General features: G+C 47.7%; 1 protein-coding gene across 2 annotated transcripts in view; it reads right to left on the bottom strand.

Annotated features, from left to right (window-relative positions):
- Positions 1-922: 922 nt before the first annotated feature.
- Positions 923-22,791, bottom strand: part of HUNK (hormonally up-regulated Neu-associated kinase) — a 44,843-nt gene continuing 22,974 nt past the window's right edge. The window contains exons 4-10 of one of the 2 annotated variants that reach the window (XM_058862868.1): positions 19,051-19,186; positions 18,697-18,824; positions 15,263-15,398; positions 11,730-11,898; positions 11,116-11,199; positions 6,140-6,320; positions 923-4,008 (exon numbers count right to left, since the gene is read on the bottom strand). In XM_058862868.1, the coding sequence (XP_058718851.1) occupies positions 3,365-4,008; positions 6,140-6,320; positions 11,116-11,199; positions 11,730-11,898; positions 15,263-15,398; positions 18,697-18,824; positions 19,051-19,186 (1,478 nt within the window). In that variant the 3' untranslated portion in view covers positions 923-3,364. The remainder of the gene's footprint in view (positions 4,009-6,139; positions 6,321-11,115; positions 11,200-11,729; positions 11,899-15,262; positions 15,399-18,696; positions 18,825-19,050; positions 19,187-22,791) is intronic. The other variant, XM_058862877.1, reaches the window with a different exon arrangement.

Here is a 22,791-nt window from a genome sequence, read left to right on the forward strand (position 1 = left end):
AAGCTTAGCTCCTCACCCTTACTCAATAACCATCTTGTTTCTTCTCTCCTGGCATCAGCAGGGAGACAGCAGAGATGCTCCTGCAAACTCCAAACCCACTCTAGGCTCTCTCTTTTTGTTTTTCTGATTGCCTGTGCCTCAGTAACACAAAGCATCCCATTTCAGGCTTCCTTGGAGAGCAAACATGGGAGAATTCCGTGGTGCTCCAAGGGAGCCATGTGGAGGGAGGATACACCAGGGAAAATTGACCATTTGTGGCCAGGGAGGATCAAAAAATCAGGGAAGAGACAGGCAAAATCCAAATTCCTGCACACAGCTGTAGTGCCCCTGAATTTTCTGCTCATTTCTGGGCAAGCATGGCCCGTGTGAGCTTGGGGTGCTACAAGCAGTGAAGTTTTTCAGTATTTAGCAGCCCATTTACAGAAGTACAAAGACCGACACCTTCAGCAACAGCTGCTGCTTTCTGCTCTTTCTCACTGAATAAATCCAACACCTGTTTTTCCAGGCAGAAGAGCCTGAACAAAACCACTTTTACCAGTCTGGATCCTGAAGTGCTGCCCAGCGATCAGCCAGTTTGCAAATCCCTCCCGTGAGTGTTTCACAGCTGCTCCATGGACTCCTCTGGGCTCTGCATGTGATCAGCAGCTCAGAAAGGCCCCACAGAGGTGTTTCCATCTTGCACCAAAGCTCAGAACTGCTCTTTTCACAACACCCAGCCTGAAGTGTAAGGTGTATTTTCAGCTGTCAAACACATTCATGACAGGTTTGGTGCCAAGACTGAGGCAAACACCAGAAAAAAGAACTCAAGCTTCCACTAGACCAGGTTGTTCCAAGCCCCATCCAACCTGGCCTTGTAGTTTTTGTCCTGAGATTATCTCTGCTGTACACAGTGACCTGGCAAACAAAGTCAGCAGTCTGTGGAAATCTTGTTCAAAAAGTACATGTGTTTAATAATGATACCAAATACAGCTTTTCCCCCCTGGAATTTCCACTATGATATTCAGTAGGTCCCTCCTGTGGTCACTGCAGCTGGACTGTACATAGCTACTGACTATGCTGAATAATACATGGTTATGTTTTAGCGGTGTAGTACTCATATATTCTCTATAAATATAATAAAAGATTTAACATTTGTTTTCATTCTGATTCTTACACATATTTCCTGTGCTTCCACAAAAAAACCCCAAAAAAACAACAAAAACAAAACTCAACCAAAACATGTCTTTTTTCTGCCTCCCCCAACCTTTTATTGGGTTCCAAATAAACCTGAGTTTGTAATTCAAGTCAGCATCTGCCATCTGCTCGGTTATGTGAGTCTGGTGCACACAAAGGAAGGGATTTCAGTGGTCCCTGATTCCAGTGATCCCTGATTTCAGTGGTCCCTGCCCACTGGCTTGCCAGCACAAACGTGTTCTTAGCATGAAGAGAATGAAAATGCTCTGATGTTTATAAATGAAGGAGTTAAAACGGCCCCCTGGGATGCACAGGTGCTCTCTACAAACAGAATGCAACACTTCTCCATGTGAAAATGGGTAAAATTATTCCAGGGCTGTCTTTTCTCATCAGATTGGGGACTTTCATGTGTATTATTTTACAGGCAGCACAGCTCCCTCAGAGCTGGGAGTCCTCACTCCACTGAAGAGTCCAAGATGCACACGGACTCTCCAGTGCCAATCTCCAGTGCTAAGGGAAGGTCCCACCTGCAGGGATGAGATGGGTGCTCTGGGCATCACTCTGCTGGTTTTGGCAGCACTGAGCAGCCCAGTTATCTGTCAGTATTTGGATTAATGCCCATTTTCTCCTGCAGATTTTGGTGTCAGGCCTATGCTATGCTGCAAAGCAGGAACAAAGGCTCAGCTATGGGCTCTGCTGGGAACCTTCTCCCCTGCCTCTGCTGCCCCTCCTGACCCAGGATCCTGCTCATGGAACTGTAAGGCAAACTTCCCAAACAGGGGTAAGGACGGACACCAACGAGGCAATGAAATTGTTCTTAAAAGTCTGGATGAAAACAGGGCCTGGATTCCTACCAGTGGCAAAATCCCAATGGCAAGAAGACGCCACCTCTGTTCCCTGGGTTTTGAAATGATGTTCAATGGTGGGAGCAGTGTGGGCCAGGGCTGCCCATGGGGAAACCAGGCTAGAACAAGCTTTACTGAGATGCTCTGAGGATACAAACACGTACACAGGGGTGGTACAGACGAGAGAAAAGAGCAGACTTTGTCTTTGGCTAAACCTTCTGATTTATAGGAAATGGTTTGAGGACAGAAACAGAACCAAAAAAATGTTGCCAACCTCTCAGATGTATCATTTACTTAGAAAAGCAAGACTGGTATACAGAACATGGTGTCTTTTAAGGAAGTTAATCTTCACTGCTCGTAACAATACCCAGTTTTTGGTAACCACATTACCAATCTTGGAGTATAAAACGGACTTGGTACAGGTTCATGTGTCCTTTATTAGTCTTTTTAATTCACTGCAGTCTCAAAGAAGCCTTCAGGTGTGTCCAATGCTGCCTTGATGTAGCAGGGGCTAATGCAGGTGCTGGCTGATTGTTTAAACACACAGCCTGCTGCAATCTGGATTCCTGTTTGAAGCAGCTGCTTGCAGACCCCTCATATGAAAGGAGCTGGCCTCTAATGCAGTGGATTTCCACGTGATGCCACTTGTTTTTAAATAACCATGTTTCTTGTGACATGATTAAATCATAGTTTTCCTTATGAAAAAAATGACTGTGTTATTACCTACTTTATGTAATTAACAGTAAAATCTGCCTTGAATTCCAATATTCCCACTTCCTCTGAATCAGACCGCTCGTGTCTTTATTCAAGCTTCTACCACCTCCATCTTCTCGGCAGGGCTTGTCAGCAAGCTCACTTTGGACAGAGTACCTGGGGTTTTCCCCCTTGCCTGCCCCAGGAGCAATGCCTGCAGCAGCACCACGTGCTGTGTGGCACAGGCAGGTGGAGCAGGGACAGTCTCACCACAGATCCTGGCCCGGCATCCGTGGCACCACTGCTTTCCTGGAGGAACCAAACCCTTGGTGCTCACGGTTCTTCCAACCAACCTCGCTGCCATGCCAGGTGAGAGCAGTGAAAATACAGATTCACGCAGCTCTTGCAGGATGTTTTACTGTACAGTCAGATGCCAAATGTGAGTATTTCTTAACAGCACAAGCAGAGCCCTTTCCTTTCAACTTTAATATGTAGGACAATGCCTTCCTTGCAAGCAAACCTTCGATTTCCTATGCTGCACCACCGCAGGGTATCATGTAGTGACAGCAACACGCCTCTGGCTTTCCCTTCTTGCTTAAAGGAGAAAAAGGTTGGATCCCAGAGAAGAGCAGTGCAAATCCCAGGATGTCAGACTAACACTGGCCGCTGACAGCCTCTGTGTTGAAGGAGATCTGTGTGGGGCTCATCTGCTGCAGCTGAGGCATCCTGGCTTCCAGGGGCTTTTCGCTCGCCGACTGCATGGTCTGGTTCCTCTTCCGCAGCATCTGTCCGATCCCCATCATGGGGAACCTGCCCCTGCTTTTCACACAGTTTGGGCTGCCCAGGGGGTTGCTGGGGGCCAGCTGAGTAGGGGACACTGCTTCTTCCTTGGCTGGATATGCTTTCTCCTCATATGTGAAAGAGACCTGGGTGGGGTGGACGGGGGACGTGCTCCCTGGGGGAAAGAGCGGGGACAGTGTCCTTTCACTTGAGCTTTTGTAAGGGAAATTCATTGGAGAGCCTAAAATTCTGTACTGGTGAGAGGGGGAAACCTGGTCTATTTGGTCCTCTCTGTCAACTGACTCAAAGGAGTGCACAATATTCAGGATGAGAGGGGAGTCCCTTGGCCGGCCCCCGATCCGGGACGGCTCTGGCTGGGGAGACTCCTGCCTCTTGAGGAGCCGGGGGGTCCTGGGGGGCGGCTGCTGGACCTCCAGGTATTCCAGGGAGCTGGAGGTGACACAGCCCGTCTTGGCTGCCAGGGGCTCGTGGAAAGGGCTGACACCGCCGCTGGAGTCTGCAAAGCAATGGGAGAAGGAAGCAGAAGAGCATTTTGCAGTTACCAGCACTGCCTGGCCCACAGCACCTCACACACAGGAACTGACCAATGCACCAGCTACAGCTCTGGGACACACTCAGAGCCCAGTTCCCTCACCCTCACCTCATTCTAACGCCGTTGTTCCCGGGTAATTTATCTGCCCTTTCCCTCACAGGCAGGAAAAGTGTTTAACTGAGACAGGCACTTGAAAAGGAAAACCACAGATGTCTTCAAGCTGTTTGTATTAATCACATCCTCTAACGCCACGCCTGAGAAATCTCACATTTCTCCTTTCTTAGCACAACTTTGTGTGGCTCTTGCTGGGCCTGTGTTCACTGACACACCTAGAGACACAGGGGAGCCCAGTGAGTTAATCCCTGATGGCTCTCCCTGCATTTTGGAACAGAATCTGTTCCTGGTTTCACACATGTAAATCTGGAGTAGCAGCACCGGCCAGATTCAGGCTGTTACAGTTGGAATAGATTTGCTGCATCAGCTTCAGTGAGAACCTTCCTCCAGCAAGGGCCGAAAATAAATGGAACAATCCTTGCAGGATTTGGCCCAGTCAAACAAAACAGCTCGTGGAGAAGATCTGCTCAGCTCCTACAGAACGCTGGCACTGCCTTATGCCAAGCTAATCACAAGCAAGCACGTTTTGCTGCCTTGATGGAAAGCTGTCCAAGGAACCTGACTGCCAGGTCCCCCTAATTGAATTAACTGGTAGCTATTCCATCAGTTCCCTCGGTCTCAAATCATCTAAAAAGGATCTGAAATTATTTAGCTCTGCCAGCACTCAGGTCACAGCCACAATCTCACATGTATTTCTTGTGGAGGGATGGTCTTGTCAGGGCTTGAGATTTGAATGGATGAACAGGATGAAATCTCACACTTGTTTAGTAAAAGCAGAAGTTCAATCTGACCAGTTTCTTTCTAAAACTGGCCAAAATTATTTACGATGTATCAAAGCATAGTCTCCACAAGCAGAGAAATGCTTTAGCTGAGATCTGCATGATTTTCAGGTTTCAGAACAAAAAAGCAGGGAGAAACATAAAGACAGAAGAAAAAGAACTACATTTTCTTCCCCCTCTGCCTTCCTCGCAAAGGGGACAGGAAATCTGAGTGAAATGGGCATTTTAGCACTTTTTTTAACATTTTTTCACAGGAAATATGTGCCATTCCTGAGCAGCTCTCTTGACTCCTGCCACCTTGCAACAGAGGTTCCCCAGACAGACACTGTTTGGACAATTTTTTTTCATGTTGAGCACAACAAATAATAAATTATCAAGTCACGACAGCAAGCATGAAAGCATCACAAGCCACCACTCTGAATAAGCCTCTGACACCACGGTAAATGTTTCACATCACTGTATTTTCTGCAGTGACCTCTCCTCCCTCAGTTCCCTATTTAACAGTGGGCTACATCACCTTCCTGCTCCTCAGTGCCTCCCACCCAAGTGTCCACTGCCCACACCCCTTTTTCCCTGCTGATTCCCCTTTTCCTCCACTCCATTCTCCACCTTCCTTTTGCCAGCTGGCTGGCACATCTTTTCCTCTCCTTGCTCACGACTTCTCCCCTCCTTTCACCCGTGGGCAATTGCTGAGGTCGGCAGTCCCACCTGCCTTCCCTTGAGGCTGCCTCTTTCCCACTGCTCCACCACCAGCCCCTCCAAGGGACCCCTCGAGGTCAGGGGCTCTCCCATGCCGCTCCTTTTCCTGCCAGGAAAGCACAGTGGCTGCTAGGAAGAAGCTTGGCTACCAGCTCTGGCTCCTCAGCGATCCACGGTGGGTGGTGATGCTTTCAAAACACCAGCGTGAGCGTGGATGGCTTTGTGCGAGGAGGTGCGAACGGGGAAAGGAACTGCCTTTTTAAAGCCCTGCAGGAATTCTGTCAAACACGGAGAGTGAGGACTCCTGAGTGCTGAGCACCACCATGGTTTCCTCAGGGCCTTTCACCCCGCTGTGCATTATCCAGGCCTCTTTCCCGCACGCCCAGAGCGACAGGGAGCGCAAAGCCGGAGTCTTTCCTCAGGAGCGCGCGCCACACAGGACGGGACGGGCTCAAAACCACCACACCACACACAGACACAGCACTGTCCTGCTTCCCACTGACCTTTCTCCGGACCCCCGGCCTTGGCGACTTTCCGGTCCTTCAGCAGAGCCTTGGTGTTCTGGATCTGTGAGATAAGACAGGAAGAAGGCTGTCTATATGAAACTGGACTTTTCTCAGTTTTCTTTGGGAGCTGACGGTGAAGAATCTCCCCTTTCTTTTCTTGCTCTTTGAGTTTTTTGTCCTTTAGGTTGCAAAACAAACAAGAACGATTTGGTTTACTCAAGGGAAGTTTCAGTGACCCCCAGACCTACAAGGTGGATTAAATACTATGTATTTTACAAGGAACTTATTCTGACTACTCAGAGGAACTAAATCCTCCACATCTCATTTTCCTCTGATCAGCTTGCTGTGATTTCATGGCTCCCATCTGCTCTGACATTCAGGCAGTGTGAAAGCTGGTTTTGGAAAATTAAAGGAAAAGGGAAAGCTCTTGGAGAAAGCAGATAAAAGTTTGTGCTCCTCCATACCTGAATTACTCTACTTAAGCACTGAAAAAGTATGACTTCTCTTCACTACCTCTGAGATTTACGAAGGTGAGCTGCAAAGTTTTAAAGAAGTTTAAAGCCTTTGAGTCATTTATCTTCTGTCCAGACAAGATCTGGAGGAATACAGCCCTTGCTTTTACAGCATCTCTGCAACTGCACAGGATATGGAGGGGGAGAAAGTTATCCCTTCCCTGAGCCCTGACTCCTGGTCGTAATGGGGAAGGCAGCTGAAGGTGGGATTGCAAGAAGAAGGTAGGGTTGATCTCCAGTGATGACAGAGGAAAACCAGAACCTGGCAGCAGGACTCTGAAGAGGAAGGCCTTTTTCAAAGCACTGTTTAACAGGGAAAATTCATTGCATCTTCTTTCAGATTCAGCAAACTGCTTAACACCCTTTACCTCTCACTGATTTCCAGGGGAGCCCAAAGCCGTATTTCACATTTAAAATAAAGTTTTGGTTGGTTTGGGGTTGTTTTTGTGGTCACAGCTCTCATTTAAGAAACATGTTTTGCTGCATCTGATTAAAAGGTTGCTGTAAGTACAAGTCTTCTTTAAAAAGTGAAGGAAAGTTCCTCCCCCCAGTTACGTGCCTGTGTTCTGTCTGGTAATTATGCACTGCCACTCCTGATTTTCTTTTGCAAGCTCACTGACGTGGAGCCTATGAAAACCCTCAAAGTGAAGCGCATAAAAACATGTGAGAGAGGAAAAGAAAGATGCAGAAGACAACTTGGATTCTCCTGGGCCACTAAACACCTTGGAAGCAAGACAGACACTGAAGAGGCAAAAATCTGGACTCATTATGAACATTCCCAGCTCAGATGGAGCCTGGCTCATTGCACAGACAATGTCTGGGCACTGCTGGACTCCGCAACCTTTCAGGAGTTACAGAGCTGGAAAGAACCTTCAGTGACTCATAAACAGACATTTTTAGTTTTAACACCGACATGGTTAGGTGGGTGACTTGGGAGAAGAAGAACCGGAGATCCTCTGTGAGCTCCTCACTGGCTTCACCTCAGCCTCCCTTCGTGCACGTGGGTTTTGCCCCCGTCCATCCCTTATCCCCCCCAACTCCTTTCCCTCTGTCTAGCTGCAGCTGGCTGACCCTTCCACAGCCACAAAGGAGCCCCTCCTGGAGCTGTACACCTTTGGAGGTGGCGGTGCTTGGAGTAACACCACCGTGCTTGGAGTAACAGTGTGGATCAGGCACAGTTCCTCCTGGTGAGGGTGAAGCGGCAACAACAACAAAAACAGCAGCAGCAATAATGCTGCCCATACTGCTGGGGGAACACCACCCTGCCACAGCAGGCAGGGGAAGGTGTGCAGCTAATTCTAAGCCCACCACACTGTTTTTCCTCCCACGGCTCTGAAACTCTGCTGTTGAGAGAGCCTTCAGCAGAGACCAGGCTCTCCCGAGGATCTTTTTATAAAGGCACTTGTGAGGATGAGACCAAGTGGTGACTATATTAAGCTCACAGGAGCCAATCCAGATTGTTAGGAGCTATCTGCAGCTTTGGCTAGGTGAGGAGGGATCTGCGTGCTGGTTGCTGCAGCCTCTGTCGGGGTGCAGGACGTGCCAGGGCTGCGGTATTTTTAGCCTGATGGTGCACGAGCCAAGCTACAGCTCCTCACCTGCCAAGTGCTCCTGCCTTTGCCCTCACCCTACTGGTACATTCCCTCAGCCACAGCAACACAGCCACTCCACACAATTAAAGCACCCCTGGCAAAGGAAATTCACATATCCGGTGCTGGCAATTAATTACTTCACGCTGGATGAACACTGCCAACAGTCTCAGAAGTATTTCTAAAACTGCTAACGCTGCTCTTTAATGACCCATGGCTGTCAGAGGCTCAGGACCAAAGTCCTGAACTCCCAAGGTGCCATGGACTTATATTTGAAAAGGGAAGGAAGATTTCATTTCGGGGAGTTATAAAAGTTCCCTCCGCGCTGCAGTGTCTCACTGTCCCATAATGTCGGAGCTGTACCGGTATGTTATACTTGAATAGGTTGGGAATTACCTCATCCTCTGCTATTTCCTGTCCTGACCTTGACCCTCAAACCTACTCTTAGTCCCAGCAATGGGTTTGAAAGGCAGATAAAAGGTGTTTGCCTTGGCCATGTTTGACACGGTGATAGGATAAGGACACCAAGGGTTTAAAAATTGCAAATTGCACGTCTGAGCCCACTCGCTCCCCTGGATTCGCTGGAGGGACAGCCATTCATCCTGAAACCCCTTCCCCAAATAAAGAGATGGAGAGAGCCACACAGACTCCTCCCTCTCCCTGCACCACAGGGACACCAGCCTGGAAACAGCCTGGGTACCTCACACCCACAGCATCCCGGGCCCCTCTCCACGCTGCAGCAGGAGACCTGCTGGAGAAGAGGGGCAGGACATGACCTCTGCCCACCTGCCTGCCCCAGCTGCTGGCAGCCCCTCCTGAAGCCAAATCCTTACTTCCCATGGCTGGAGAGAGGTGGGAGAAATCCTATGTGTGCTGAAGCTAGAACTGACCATCCCTCTCCCTCCTTATTCCCATGGCAACCTGCAGCTCGGCTCCCTAGGGACCAGTGGCTCCCAATTCCTGCTCTGGAAATGGTGGGGAGGGGTAAGGGGATTCCATCTCCAGCTCATGAACCTTCCTGAGCTTACCAAACCCCTTCCCCCGAGTCTCCATTTTCCTCCACTTCCAGGGGGGGAAAGAATTGGCACAATATTTGGCACAATATTGCCAGAGTAATTGGCACAGTATTAAATCCCAGGGCTGGACACTGCCAGGGCTGTGTTCCACCCACAGGGAGGCATTTTAGGAGAGATGTCTGCCTGAGTTACAAAGGGCAGCAGTGTCCCAGGGTGTGCATTCACCCCTGTGTGCTGCTTCACCTGTCCTGCCACGGTAAAAGTCGCACAATCCCCCTGTGTAAGAACAGCTAAAGTGACAGAAAACATTGTGGAACCAGAGAATGGGTTAGAAGGGATCCTCACCCCCTGCCATGGGCAGGGACACCCTCCCCACACCCAGCCTGGCCTGCACTTCCCTGCTCTGTGCCCATGCAGCAGGGGAACAGGCTGCTATCATTACTGCTATTATTGCAGTGTCTGCATAGTGAGTGCATCCTGGTATTTCAGGAAAGACATGACACCCCCTCATCCTCTAAATAGCTACCCTGGGACTAACTCTGAGTGCAGGAGGGGCTTTGGAAAGAGCTTCTATCCCCGAGCAAGCCTACAAACCAAACTGGGGCCACACACCAGCACAGGCACTGCTGTTACTTTCCAGTTTTCCTCAGGGAAATAAACTTTCCAGGCAGGCCTTGCTCAGCCTCCCCTGCATGGGAGCAGGAGCTGTGAGCTGACCCCTGGAGAATCCCAGAGCACAGTGGCTCTGTCACTGCTGGGGGAAGTGACACCAGCAGCTGGTCCAGAGAGAACCAAGATGCTCCACGCAGGATCTGAAGCGTTCAACTCCCAGTACCTGCCCCTGTTTCCAGGGAATGCTGCCCTGCAACAGCTTGAGCAAGTTGTGAGAGCTTTGTGAAATATCATATTCATTGAGTCTACCCACTGCTGATCCATTCCAAGTAAGATGGTTTTGATTTATTCAAGAAATAAGTACTTTGCCCTGATATTTCCATCTGGCTTGCAGTTCAGCTTGTCTTGCAAGCAGCCTTTGTAATAAACAAAACCAGCCACGACACAAATCTGCCCCTGCAATTAGATCATCAATCCAGTGCTGAGGAGCAGCTTTTGAGACAGGCAGACTCCTCAAGAATGCTGCTCTTTGTGTTGGCAGGGAAGACTTGCACAGCTCATATTACTCCTGTAATTTTAGTGCTTGGCAAAGAATCAGCCAGGGAAGAAAAATCCAGCCATGATTTAATACAAAATACCTTCTCTGCTTGCAGGCAAGAAGACTGGAGACCAACAGAGCAGAAGGTTAAATCTTTTGCCTGCCCAAGGGAATTCCTTCATGATGCAGTGGGCTGGTCCCGCATCACTTCTGCTAAGGAGCAGAGAAAATTGACTTTGAAGAGTGTTGTGCTAATACAGCCTCAGTGCTCCTGGCAGCCAAGCCAGGGTTGGCCCAGGACACCAGGAGAATCACCCTGGCTGTCACTCAGCTCTCTGCCCTACAGCACCAAGCTCTCCAGGCTCAGAGCCTCAAGAACACCGCGTTTTCATCTTTTTATAACACCAGCAACTTGCACCCCAGAATGAAGCTATGAAGCTGTGTTTGTATCATTTTGCTAAACTGAGATTTAAAAACATTTAATTTCTTTAAAAATCCCGAAAGTCACCTTTCTATTTCTTCTCTACTGGGTTACTATTTGTTTCTTTGAAAAGAAATCAAGGCAGTTATTTGTCCTGCACAGGCAAGACCACAGGGCTTTCTTTTTTCCACAGGTCCATAAACCCATCACTTTAATCACAATCACCAAGGATGCTCAAATTCAATCTGCTTTCAAAGCACTTCAACAAGCTTTGGTGAGCTTTACCTCATAGGAGTCTTTATTTGCCTTGTATTTTTCTATCTGATACAGCTGGTTCTTGTGGCAAATACTGTCCTGGCCTTCAGCCTTCTGTGGAGAGAAAAGCACAGAAAAGTAAAATACATAAGATAATTGGAGAAAACTAATGTTTAATTACCGCTTAGTGGACTGCACCCACTCTTGGAGTTCAGCAGAGGAGCATCAGCTTACAGAGATGATGGATTTGGTCCATTACATTTTAAATATCATTGGTGGCACCATCCCTAATGTGAAAAGGACCAAGGAAAGAAAAATCTAAGGTGCTATTGTCAAACTGGAAAGTCTGAGCCATGCTCAGGGGCCAGGGAGATTACATCTTTTTAAACTTAAAAGATTAAAACTTTCAGCTGAGTTTTCACTTGAAAGCTAAATAAGTTTAAGAGCTCTTAAGCTTCTTCTTGATGTCCTGACTCAATAAATTGTGCTCATTCCAAGGAACAGAACTATTTCAACACAGGGACCTCACGATGGATGATGTTTTGGATACTCTGCAATTCTGTGGGATCAAATGCGAGCAAGCCAGGCCACTTCCAGCCTTTTTCTGCCCTGCTCCCCCAGCAGTGGCAGGAGGCAGTGCTCACCCTGAGGCTGGCCAGGTAGCGCTCCAGCTTCTTGTTGAGCAGGAAGTAGATGGCCAGGGTGTGGCTGGCCCTGTTGGAGAGCACAGTGTTGATGACATCGCTGTTCTTGTAGCCCAGCTTCTCAGTCATGTGCAGCAGCACGCTCTGGCTGAGGTCCTCCAGGTGAATCCTGCACAGGAAGAGGCAGAGAAGGATTTTTGGACTGTCCTCTCAGTGACAGAACCCCCGGGGGACGAGGCAGAACACCAAGAGGAGGCCCTGAGGGCTCAGTATCTTGGGGGTGATTAGTTCCCTTCTCCCATGAGCAGGCAAGGGAAGGACAGATGTCAGGGAACACAGGAACTGCAGAAAGCTGGATGAACAAGACTCTAGCCTCTGTGTTCACCCCTGATGGGAAATGGCACTGTGATGCTCAGGCCATTTGTTACCCTACACCTGACCACTGAAGATCATTAAGATGAGCTGGTTTTGAAGGAAAGGGGGTAAAATCCAAGCCAGATCTGGCTCTCTGAAAAGCCCCTTTTCTCGTAATCAAGCAGCACTGCTCTGAGCTTCACCCCCTTACCTGCTGCACCCATGCACTAATCAGCCAGGGAATTTCCTGCTGGAGGAAAGGGGATGTTCAGGGTTACTCCTACAGCTCAGAATGGCAACGCTGCTGTTACCCCTCCTGTCACAAGTCCAAGCCATGTTCATGTCTCTCTCTTCTATAAATCTGGAACAGTCTCAGCCAAGGTGAGAAAAGCAGTACAGGGGTCTTGTGGAAATGCCAAAGCATTGGCTCAGTCTGAGTTAAAAGCAGATTTTTCCAAAGAACTCTACTCCTATTTAGACCTCTAAACGGGCTGGCCAGATTCCCAGAGGTACCCGTCAGCTCCCATCCATCTCCAGAGAAATGCTGGGTTCCAGTTGTTTCTAGAGGATATTCCTCACTCCTAATACCAAGCCTAGTATCAGAGGGAACTTATTTTGCAAGATTCCCCCTTCCAAGGGATGCCTCCCCACCTTTCCCACTCCTGGCTCCCAGCTCTGATGGACAGGACTCAGAAAAAAATCTCAAAGAACTCATTCCTTTTGTTCCCTGTGCTCATGAACACTTGTTCTGCCCCTAAGGAATGCTTGGGGTTGTTTTTTTTTTTCCCACAAGTTCAAAAGCAAAACTTATCTTGGCCACTGCACGTTGAGACATCTGGGCAGCAAAAGAAATTCAAGCAATTTCCACTTGAAGTGCTCAGCAAAATGGGAAATTTTTGCTTGCCTTCAGGGAATTTCTTTAACAAAAGCAAGCCTATAAAAAGCCTGGGAAAACATTCTCCTGAAAACGCAGCTTCTGCTGTTCTCCAACCTTATCTCCATGCTCTTCCCTTCATACCACCCTCCTGTCTTGGGAACAATGGGTGTTACCCCCAGAGCAGTGGAAGGGCACTGCAAGAACACTACACAACTCCTTCTGGATCAATTAAGAGAGGAATTGATTCTTTGCAAAAATCAGCAGTGGGTTTTTCAGGCACAATTTCACCACACCTTACCCATATCTGCACACTAAGGAAAAATTGGAGACGTTCCATGGAAGCTGGCTCTAGTGGTACTTTCTGAGACAAGCTCAAAAGAAGCCAGGCCACATCTTTAAATATTTAAAACTTTGCAGATTATTTTCCCTAAAAAGCTCCAGTATGACAAAGTCTAGGTGGGTCAAGCCTGGGACATCAACTAATGAAACAAAAGTAATATTATTTCTAAAAAATGAAAGAAAGGATATCTTTGAAGGCTTTTATCCCTTACAGCTTCACATGTCCCCTAAATTTGGAGGAGTGATATTGAGAGAATGGCTCTGCCTGTTCTCATCCCTTGGGATACAATTAATCACAGGAACCACCTTTATATCTTGGGGATTACAGGCAGCTGGCCCCACATTTGCCCTCTTCATTTCAGGAGATGGATCCAGTGATATCCCCAGGCATCTGAGCTGCTTGACATCCATCCATCCGTCCATCCATCCATCACCCATCCATCCATCATCCATCCATCCATCCATCCATCCATCCATCCATCCATCCATCCACCCATCCATCATCCATCCATCCATCATCCACCATCCATCCATCCACCATCCATCCATCCATCCATCCATCCATCCATCCATCCATCCATCCATCCATCATCCACCATCCATCCATCCATCATCCATCCATCCATCCATCCATCCATCCATCCATCCATCCATCCATCATCCATCCATCCATTCATCATCCATCCATCATCCATCCATCCATCCATCCATCCATCCATCCATCCATCCATCCATCCATCCATCCATCCATCATCCATCCATAATCCATCCATCATCCATCCATCCATCATCCATCCATCCATCCATCCATCCATCCATCCATCCATCCATCCATCCATCATCCATCCATCCATCCGTCTTTTGGGAGCTGGAGACCTGCTCTTCTCCTCAGGTCAAGGAATGGCGCAGTCACTCAAAAGTGCCACCTCTGGAAGGAAGGGAAATGTCTGCTGCTAAATCAGGGCTCCTGCACCCCCTGCCAAGGCACCACATCTGGTTCCTGGCAACTGAAGGAGGGGAGGTTATGATCTTCACTCAGGGACTCTCCCCTTAACCAAGTTAGGACAGAAATTCTGCAGCACTATCAAGTTTTAAGCGCCAAAATTGGGCTTTAGGTTGCTGTCTTTGCCTCAGTGCTGCTTGGCCTTCGAGGCAGTGAATCCTGCAGGTCCTGGGTGGGGTATGAGACACAGCTGGAGGCCTTTGATACAGGAAGGAGGTTTTATCTGATCAAATTGAGACATGTAATTCCAAGTGAATTGCCTGAGGCTTCATTTACAGTCACTGGAGAGGAACTCGTGTCTCCAGGGCACAAAGTCATCCTAAGGCAGAATCAGAGAGAAGTCAGATGAATCATTATGTAAAAAGTGCCCTTATTTCTCTCCACTGACTGCAACTCTACACTGCAGATGTTTTAAGTCCAGCAAGATTATTTATAACCAAACTGGACCACAAGTATCTTCCCTTCTTCCTTTTTCCCTGCATGGATGTTTGGCTGATGCTGAGATGCATTCTCTGCCTGCTTTTGGTCACGTATTCAGCAGGGTGCAGGTATTCAACACCAACAACCAAGGAAGCAAGACCATTAAACTCTGACCTTTCTCACCATGGTTTGCATATTCCCTTAACCCACAGCAGCTCACAAACATGCAGAGGCTCTCCTGGAGAAGCAGCTTGGCTTTTACTGACCAGCAAGAAGGAGATCAGAAGCACCTCTCACACCTCCCCATTCCCAGGCCTGCAGCAAATTAATTTTTTTAAAGACCTGCCTACCCCATCCCACCCTGCAAACAATGCACTGTACTTGCAGCTTCAAATTTAAGGCATTGCTCCTGACCATTTTGAGCCACACAGGGCCAATGTGAATACTCTTTACGATGGATTGACAAGAACAATCCCTAGGATCTGTGACAGGAGTGGAGCAGCCAGCCTGGCAGGTTTTCTCCTCCCCTCCCCGCTGTACCTGTTTGGATAGGTGACATTGGGCGGCGCTCTCCCGGGGTAGTTCTCGTTGAGCCATCGGTTTGCCAGGGCCTGTTGGATGTTTGGTCTCTTTGCAGGGTCTGGCTCCAGCAGGGAGCGCAGGAAGGTGATGGCCGCTGTGGAGAGACCGAGGGAAAACCCCAAACAAGAGCTCTGTCAGCGCCTTTAGGACTCGCCCAGGAGATGAGTTACTGCAGGTGTGCGGCCCGAGCAAGAGCATGCTAAAAAGGAACATTCTCCTTACTGCATGCTCCAATGTCCTTGAGGAAATGGAAGAACTGATAAGGGATTAGTAACTAAAACAAACAGTGATTTACGGTCACAATGATTTATAGAGTTATAAAGGAGAGGGGGAAAGGCGCTTTTTGTCTCAGAGCTCATCTGAGGTTTTGGAGCAGGTGAGCCAACATTTAATTCCCACATGAGGGCAAGAGGCTGGAGCCAGGCCAGAGACAAATCACTGTGCTCAAAGCAGGAGATGGACCAGGGGTGAGTGACGGGAGGGAAGGGATGCAGACCTGGGAAGGAAGTCACAGCAAATTAGGCTCCTTTTGACATTATAAGGATAAATTCTCTGGCTTCCATCCAATCTACAATCGGGTGCAGAATGTTTTAGCCAAATTAAAAGAGCATAGCAAAATTAACAGGCTTTGCTTTGTTCTCCTGAACCTTCAACTTTCAGTGACACTCAACTACTCCTCCTGAGGTTCTTGCAAAAATGTTCAGTTTTTAAGCCATGTGCTTCTTACATGATTAGAAGCAATGAAATCAAATAATCTGCCTAAAATCTCACAAGAAGTGTCCCCCTGAGCTGAAAATAAACTCTGTTTCAACTAGGTCTGGTCTTTATCCCTTGAATTATCAAGGCTAGATTTCACTGCTCCCACATGCAATTTAAAGAGGATAAAACACCTTTTGGTGACACCACAGTGGATGGGACAGGATGGGCTGGTGCACCAGGGGAGGGTGGATGATGAGGAAGGGAGGGTTTCTCTTGAAATAAATCAGGGTTAGACCCAACAGGTGCCAATTCCCAACAATCTGAGCAACCTCAATGTACAATACCCTGCAAAAATCACCTTTCAGCTGGAGAGAGGATCCTCTGTGTCAAGAACCTTATATGTGCAAGAGAGACTTATTACTCTGTATTTACCAGTTCAGCTGGGTTTTTGCTAATCTCTCTTCACAAACTGCTGACTTATGTGAGATGCTTTACTTAAACATTCTCCAGTATTTTTTGTTATTATCCTACAGCAGCCATGTTGTGGGAGCAGCAGGAAGAGCCTACATCCGAGCTCCCAAACTTGCTGGAAGCTGCTCTGTGCGTGGTGTGCCCTTTCTTCACCCCCATTATAGCAAACAACAAACCCTTGTTCTCCCATTTAATCCCCTCTCGCTCCAGTGCTTCCCCCGTGTCTGTGGTAGCAACCTCACACATCCCATTGGCTCAGAGCCAGGGAAATAAATCCCTCTCCCCAAACCCACACACTCACTCCTGCACCACCACCATGCCTGGTCTCCAAATCACTCAAGGTCTCCTTAAAACTCCTACTGCTCCACCCCCACCCTTGCCAAAAGGCAAACTGATTGAATAAGGCTTGTGAAGTGCCACAGGTCAAGAGATTCAGGCTGGGAGAAACTAATTCTGGAGTGAAGATTCCCCCCTGGAAGCTCCCAGACCTGGGTCACAGAGAGGAGCAACAGCACCTTGGCTGATTTGAGCTGGGATGGCACAAGGAGCTGTTCCAGCTAAGCCACACAGCTGTGGACAGCAAAATGATTTCCCCAGGGAGCAAACATGAAGGAAAAGGAATACATGCAAGGTGAACACCAACTTCCTGAGCATCTGACCTCTGCTCATCTAAAATCAATAACCAGATAGCTGTTGTTCAAGAGGCTTCATGAGAAATAGGTTCCTAAGTGGGAAAATCAAACACCAAGTCCAAAATTTCGCTGTTTTGCTGCACAGGTTGTTTTGGGTGCTCACAGTCACCCATAGGTCACACAAATGAAGTGTTTTCCTGCTCAGTGATAAGACTGGCTACCTCTGCATGATGGGGCTGTGTGTTCAGGAAACAGGAAATTAAATATTGAAAGACAACGTACTGGGCACACAAAACAGACTCCTGTAAAAATTCTCTCCTCTATAGATGAATTGATGGAAATTAAGAACTGACTGAAACAAAGAGTCCATAAACCCAAGAAGTTAACAAGCCCCACAATTCCCAGAGCAGAGGAGCAGAGTTTCTGCCCAGTGACCCACAGCCTAAGGGTGGCAGGAACAAATGTCACCCTAAATCACACTGTGCCATGTCACTGAGCTCACAAGGCCCTGGGGTCAGGGACAGATGGGTACCTTTGTCCACCATGGGCAAAGGTTAACATCTTTAAATGCAGTCCATTAATTTGCCATCATCTCTGCAAGTCCAGGCTGCTGGAGCTCTCACAGGATAAACAAAATCCTGCCTTCCCTGGAGACCACAGTGTCAAGTGAGCCACAGATGCTAGAGAGAGAAAATCTGATCTCCACTGTTAAGTGGCAGGATGGATGAAACAGCAAAACTAAGCCATTGTCAAAAGCAATGTTTTCTTTTCTGCTGCTCAGGGTCTGGCTTTCTACAGGGTGGAACCCAAAATCTGTACTTGGAGAATTCACCTTGTGACTCAACTCCCAAGGCTTTTCTTTTACACCCTCTAACAAGGATTTCCACTCCCTTTTTGTATTTGCAATCTTTTAGCTTTATCAAAAGCCCCTTGCAAACAGGCTGCCAGGGAAGGAGACAGAAGCTCTCCATGGACAACAAATTTGGCAGAGAAAAATAAAGCCTAGCTACCAGACAGAGCTTGTTCCAAATGCTGACAGTGGCCTTGCTGCAAGCTGAAAAGTGATTCTGTTGCCTAGTGACACGGCTCTGTAGCAGGAATTAATATTTCTGATACTAATACATCAACTATTTTGCATTTTGTGAACACACAAAGGTTATCCCAGGTAACTGTCCCAAAATAACTTTCTGAGTGCATGTCATTATTCCATAATAAATGTGAGGTCATTTGAGGCAGTTTATCACTCCACCCCAGTCATGATAAAGCCCAAGAATCTGTTATTCCAAAATAATCTGTTCATCCATCCTTACCCTATGCTAGAATCTTCTGGATGTGCAAAAGCAATTCCACAGAATTTCACAGATTTGTTCCTTCTCTCACACTCAGCACAACTTGGTGCTTCTCCAGAAATCAAAGCAAATAGGAATTCTGTAGGAATTCTGCTACATCAACTCCTGCAGGTCTTGCAGAGGCCAAAAAGAGAAAAAGGAGCTTTTCCCAATTAGCACAATGTTGGCAGCCTGACTCATGATTCCACACTCTGACCCGTTCACCGGATCTGAACGTTTCCCAGCAACCCCCCTGGATTACCTGAGGAGAGCTGGGTGGGAAAGGGGTTCATTTCTTTGTCCACCATTTTTTGGTATAAGGCTCTCAAGCTGAATGGCTCCACAGTAAAGGGTAATGTTCCAGTCAGCATGGCATACATGTTCACCCCACTGAAAGAAAACATGCAGAAAAAGAAACCAAAGTGATCAGGAGCAAGGAAAAATGTGAGTTTTAGAGACTGTACTTCACCTTTAATGTCTGACAGTTATTACAGGGTTGATGGCCCATCTCTGAAAACATTTCAGGTCAGGTTGAATGGGGCTCTGAGCCACCTGATCCAGTTGGAGACGTCCCTGCTCTTTGCAATAACAATTATAAACTCGAGAAGTAACTCACATGGACCAAACGTCTATTTTGGGCCCGTATTTCTTCCTTGCCAGAAGTTCAGGGGCTGCATATGCTGGGCTCCCACACTGGGTGCTGAAGGGATCAGAATAACCCAAGATTCCTGCACAGTTGCTCAATCCAAAGTCTGTGAAAGGCACAGAGACACAGTTATGAAAGAGAGACACAGTCAAACTGCGCTAGAGCACAAGCTAAAAAGAAAGAACATTTTTTCCAAAAGCTAAGCAATGAACTCCCTAAAGAGAAAAAAACCCCAACTCATCCACATGCAGAAATTTCATGTAATCTGCTTGTACGAGGTGCTAAATAACCAGAGGTTTCCACTAAACAATAAAAAGAGCCTTAGAACATATTCAATTACCACTTCATATGCAAAGCAACTACATTTCACTAGCAACTGGATGGCAACAAGCAGAGCTGAGCTTGTCCCAGGTCCTGAGCCACCCCAGGCTGCTGTGCCTTCCACACTGCTGCAGGATTTTATACAGGGGACAAGGCTGAGTGGGATTTCATTGACATTCCCTCTAAATCCAAGTGTAAATGAACCATCGGATGGAAAACGGGGCATCGCTGTCTGGGGCTGCACAAACACTGAGGGTTCAGCTCTGGAACAACACATGGAGGTCCTGGAGCAAGAAGGGGAAATGAAGTGTCTTGACTTGGCTGCTCTCTCCCTGACTTCTGCCTTGAATTCTTGTATTCCTGGCCCTTGGGTGTACCTGGCATGCTTTTGTGGCAATAATAATGAGGGACTGGCTAAGGCTGGCACTGGAGACAGGAGGGAGCCCCTCAGCAGGAGGGACTGCCCTTTCCCAAGTGCTCTCAGGCAGCCCAAGGGTGCTCCCAAAATTTCCCTCCTGTCTGCTCCAGCACTGGAGTGGCTGCAGGCTTTGATGGGTTTAGGGAACAACAAATCCCGTTTATTAAGAGTTGGACTCGTTGATCCTTGCGGGTTCTCTCCAACTCAGAATATTCCATGAATCTCTGAAAACCACCACTATTGACACATTGACACCTGATTAATTCCTCAGTATCCTCTCTCAGTCATTAATTTGTGGCTCTTCTCCTTAACTACACACTTATTTGCACTGGACTTGCAGTGCTGGCCTGTCCTTAAGCTTTCACCCTGCTGAAAATCAAATTTAGCTGAAATGTGAGGAGCTCCTCAAGGTATTGGAAGTAACCTGACAGGGCAGACACAAAAGCCTCATTCCCTCACTAAACTGGGCAAAGATATAAAAATGCTTACCAAAAAAATGTGATTATCACAGTGACTGGAAGAGCCTGAGTGCCTAAACAGTGGCAACAGGGCTTTCCACTCGACTGGCTGCACCTCTGAGGGGCAGGCAGGCACAGGGGGGACAGGAATCACCACCTTTCACAGCTAAAGAGGCTCACTGGGGCTTTCCTGGAGAACACTGACAAAACTGAAGGGAGAATTGTGGTGATTTCCTTGCCTCTGATGGAAAACAATAATCTCTGGACTCTGCTTAATCATCCCTGCTAGAGATGTACCATCCCTGAGGCTTTTGCAAATACTGCAGAGGATCCATTAACTTCATTCATGTGCTCATTAGCTGTGGCCTGAGATGAGTTCTGTCAACTGCAGAATACTTTTAAAAACCCCTGGAAATAATCTCTCCACACAGTATTATTCCTGGTCCTTACCCCGCTGTGTCATGCCAGCTCCAAATCCCTTGACTGTACCGTAATGTTCTACAGTCACAGGATACAAGGGCTGTATTCTGTGATGGTGTCAATCAGCAGCCCTTCATCAGTATCAATGGGGGGATATTCTATCAGAGGTTTTCATTCTCTCATTTGCTTCAGCTGTCAAGCCCTTATTCACTTTCTTCAGCTCATTCATTTCAGTTGCTATGCCTTTTTTTCCCCTGTTGAAATGCAGAATGTGTGCAAACAGATGCACGCTGGGGACAGGGATCTCATAGCCATGGAAATGAGAATATTGCTATTAACACAGTGTCAGCACATCGTGATCACAGTAGGATTTTTATTATTTTTATTATTTTTAAGGATGCCGTGCTGATTTTGATGAGGACAGTGCGACCACCAGCGCTGATAACCTCGCTGCCACTGCCTGCCTCTCCCTTTCAAACAGCCCAGCAAATTACAGAATTCAGATCAAAGGCCACACTTGATTTCCCAAAGTAAATATTTTCACATGGGAGTTCCACCACCCCCACAGCTCGTGCTATGGAAGCATCATCGCATCACTCCGCTCCTCCTCGACGCCTCCAGGGAATCCACATCCAGCTAGGGATGCACGGCTATCCCTGGAGCCCTGCCAGTCAGCACAGGGAAACAGCTGTTAAACACAAGCTCCTGGACAAGCTGGACCAGCAGAGCTCCACAGAGCTCAGCAGAGCTGGGTGTCCCAGCAGGATGCCAAGAGCTCTGTGTGCGGCTTTTTCGAGGCGTCTTTATCAGACTCCAACCACATGGGCTGGTAGATAACAAGGAGTGAATTACTTCCAACAGACCCAATCCTGATGTTCTTCAATTTGATTAAGAGAGTGCTAAGAATAAGTCCTCACAAAGGGACTTTTTCCAAGAAGAATATCTAAGAGCAGGCTCTAAACCACCTTGTCACGCAGCCAAAAGGAGGAACAAATCCAAGGTGCCCTTGAGCAGCTGAAGGCTCAAGGCATCCAGGCCTCACTGAAATGCATCAACAAGCAGTGGCTTCAAAATCACATTTTCAATCTTCCTTTCACCTTTTGCTCTCCCTTTCACAGCTATTACAAGAACAATGTTTTTATTTTTATTTTTATTTGCTACTCCTGGGTTTACTGCTGTACAAATCATGGAGACCAAGCTCTCAACCCACAGCAGGTAACGTGAGCCAGTTTTGTAGCTCAAAGCCTCTTCTCCCAGTCATGAAAAGCAGCACTTTAATTCCTCAAAACATGTTCCTGAGTCCTGAAGAACCTTCCTGGGAAGGACTATGTGATGACACAACTGCTCATTCCTAGTAGGGCAGGCTACACAAAATTTTGCAACCTTTCTTTTGCTACAACACCCCCAGCTGGGTGGTGGGATTTAATGGCTTTGTTTTAGCATACACACTGCCTGCAATCTGCTCTGCTTAAACATCAGGCTGCAGACCTGAGGACAATTTACTGAGGCTGTGGAAGATCAAACTTGTCTCTCTTCTCTGTTCTTTCCACACCACCCACTGCGAGGAGACCTTTCCATGCAGCCCAAGCAAACAGAACTGCAGGAACAGGCCTGGAGTAGTTTTTTTTGGCACGTGAGTTTTAACTGTGCATGGATCATCTGGGAAGCTCTTGGTTGGGATGTCAAGTTCACGTGGTGCTGTGTAATCAAACCCCCAAGAACAGGGAAGATCTGTGAGTTCTTTAAATCCATCAGAAGTTCGCAGAGCGCCGTGCAGGCCATCTGGTCCCGCTTATCTGCTCAATCAGGACATGGGTGGCATCCATCAGTACTGAGGGATGATTCATGGTCACTTATCAGTACCCTCCTGACCCTCAGCCGAGGTAAGGCAGAGTTCTCTTGGCTATTATTTTCCCAGCTGCTTGATTTGCTACAGAGTAATCACTGCAAGTCGGGGTAGCATTTCCCAAACTGAATTCCCCGAGCCAAACCTGGCTATTTCAGAGCTCATGAATCATTCCCCTTGTTTGCTTGGAGATGTACGGACTTCATACGTCACAGTGAGTGCCCATCTGACCTGGATGTTTGAATGTT

This window comes from Poecile atricapillus, chromosome 1 (genome assembly GCF_030490865.1).
Source record: "Poecile atricapillus isolate bPoeAtr1 chromosome 1, bPoeAtr1.hap1, whole genome shotgun sequence".
Taxonomy (NCBI): domain Eukaryota; kingdom Metazoa; phylum Chordata; class Aves; order Passeriformes; family Paridae; genus Poecile; species Poecile atricapillus.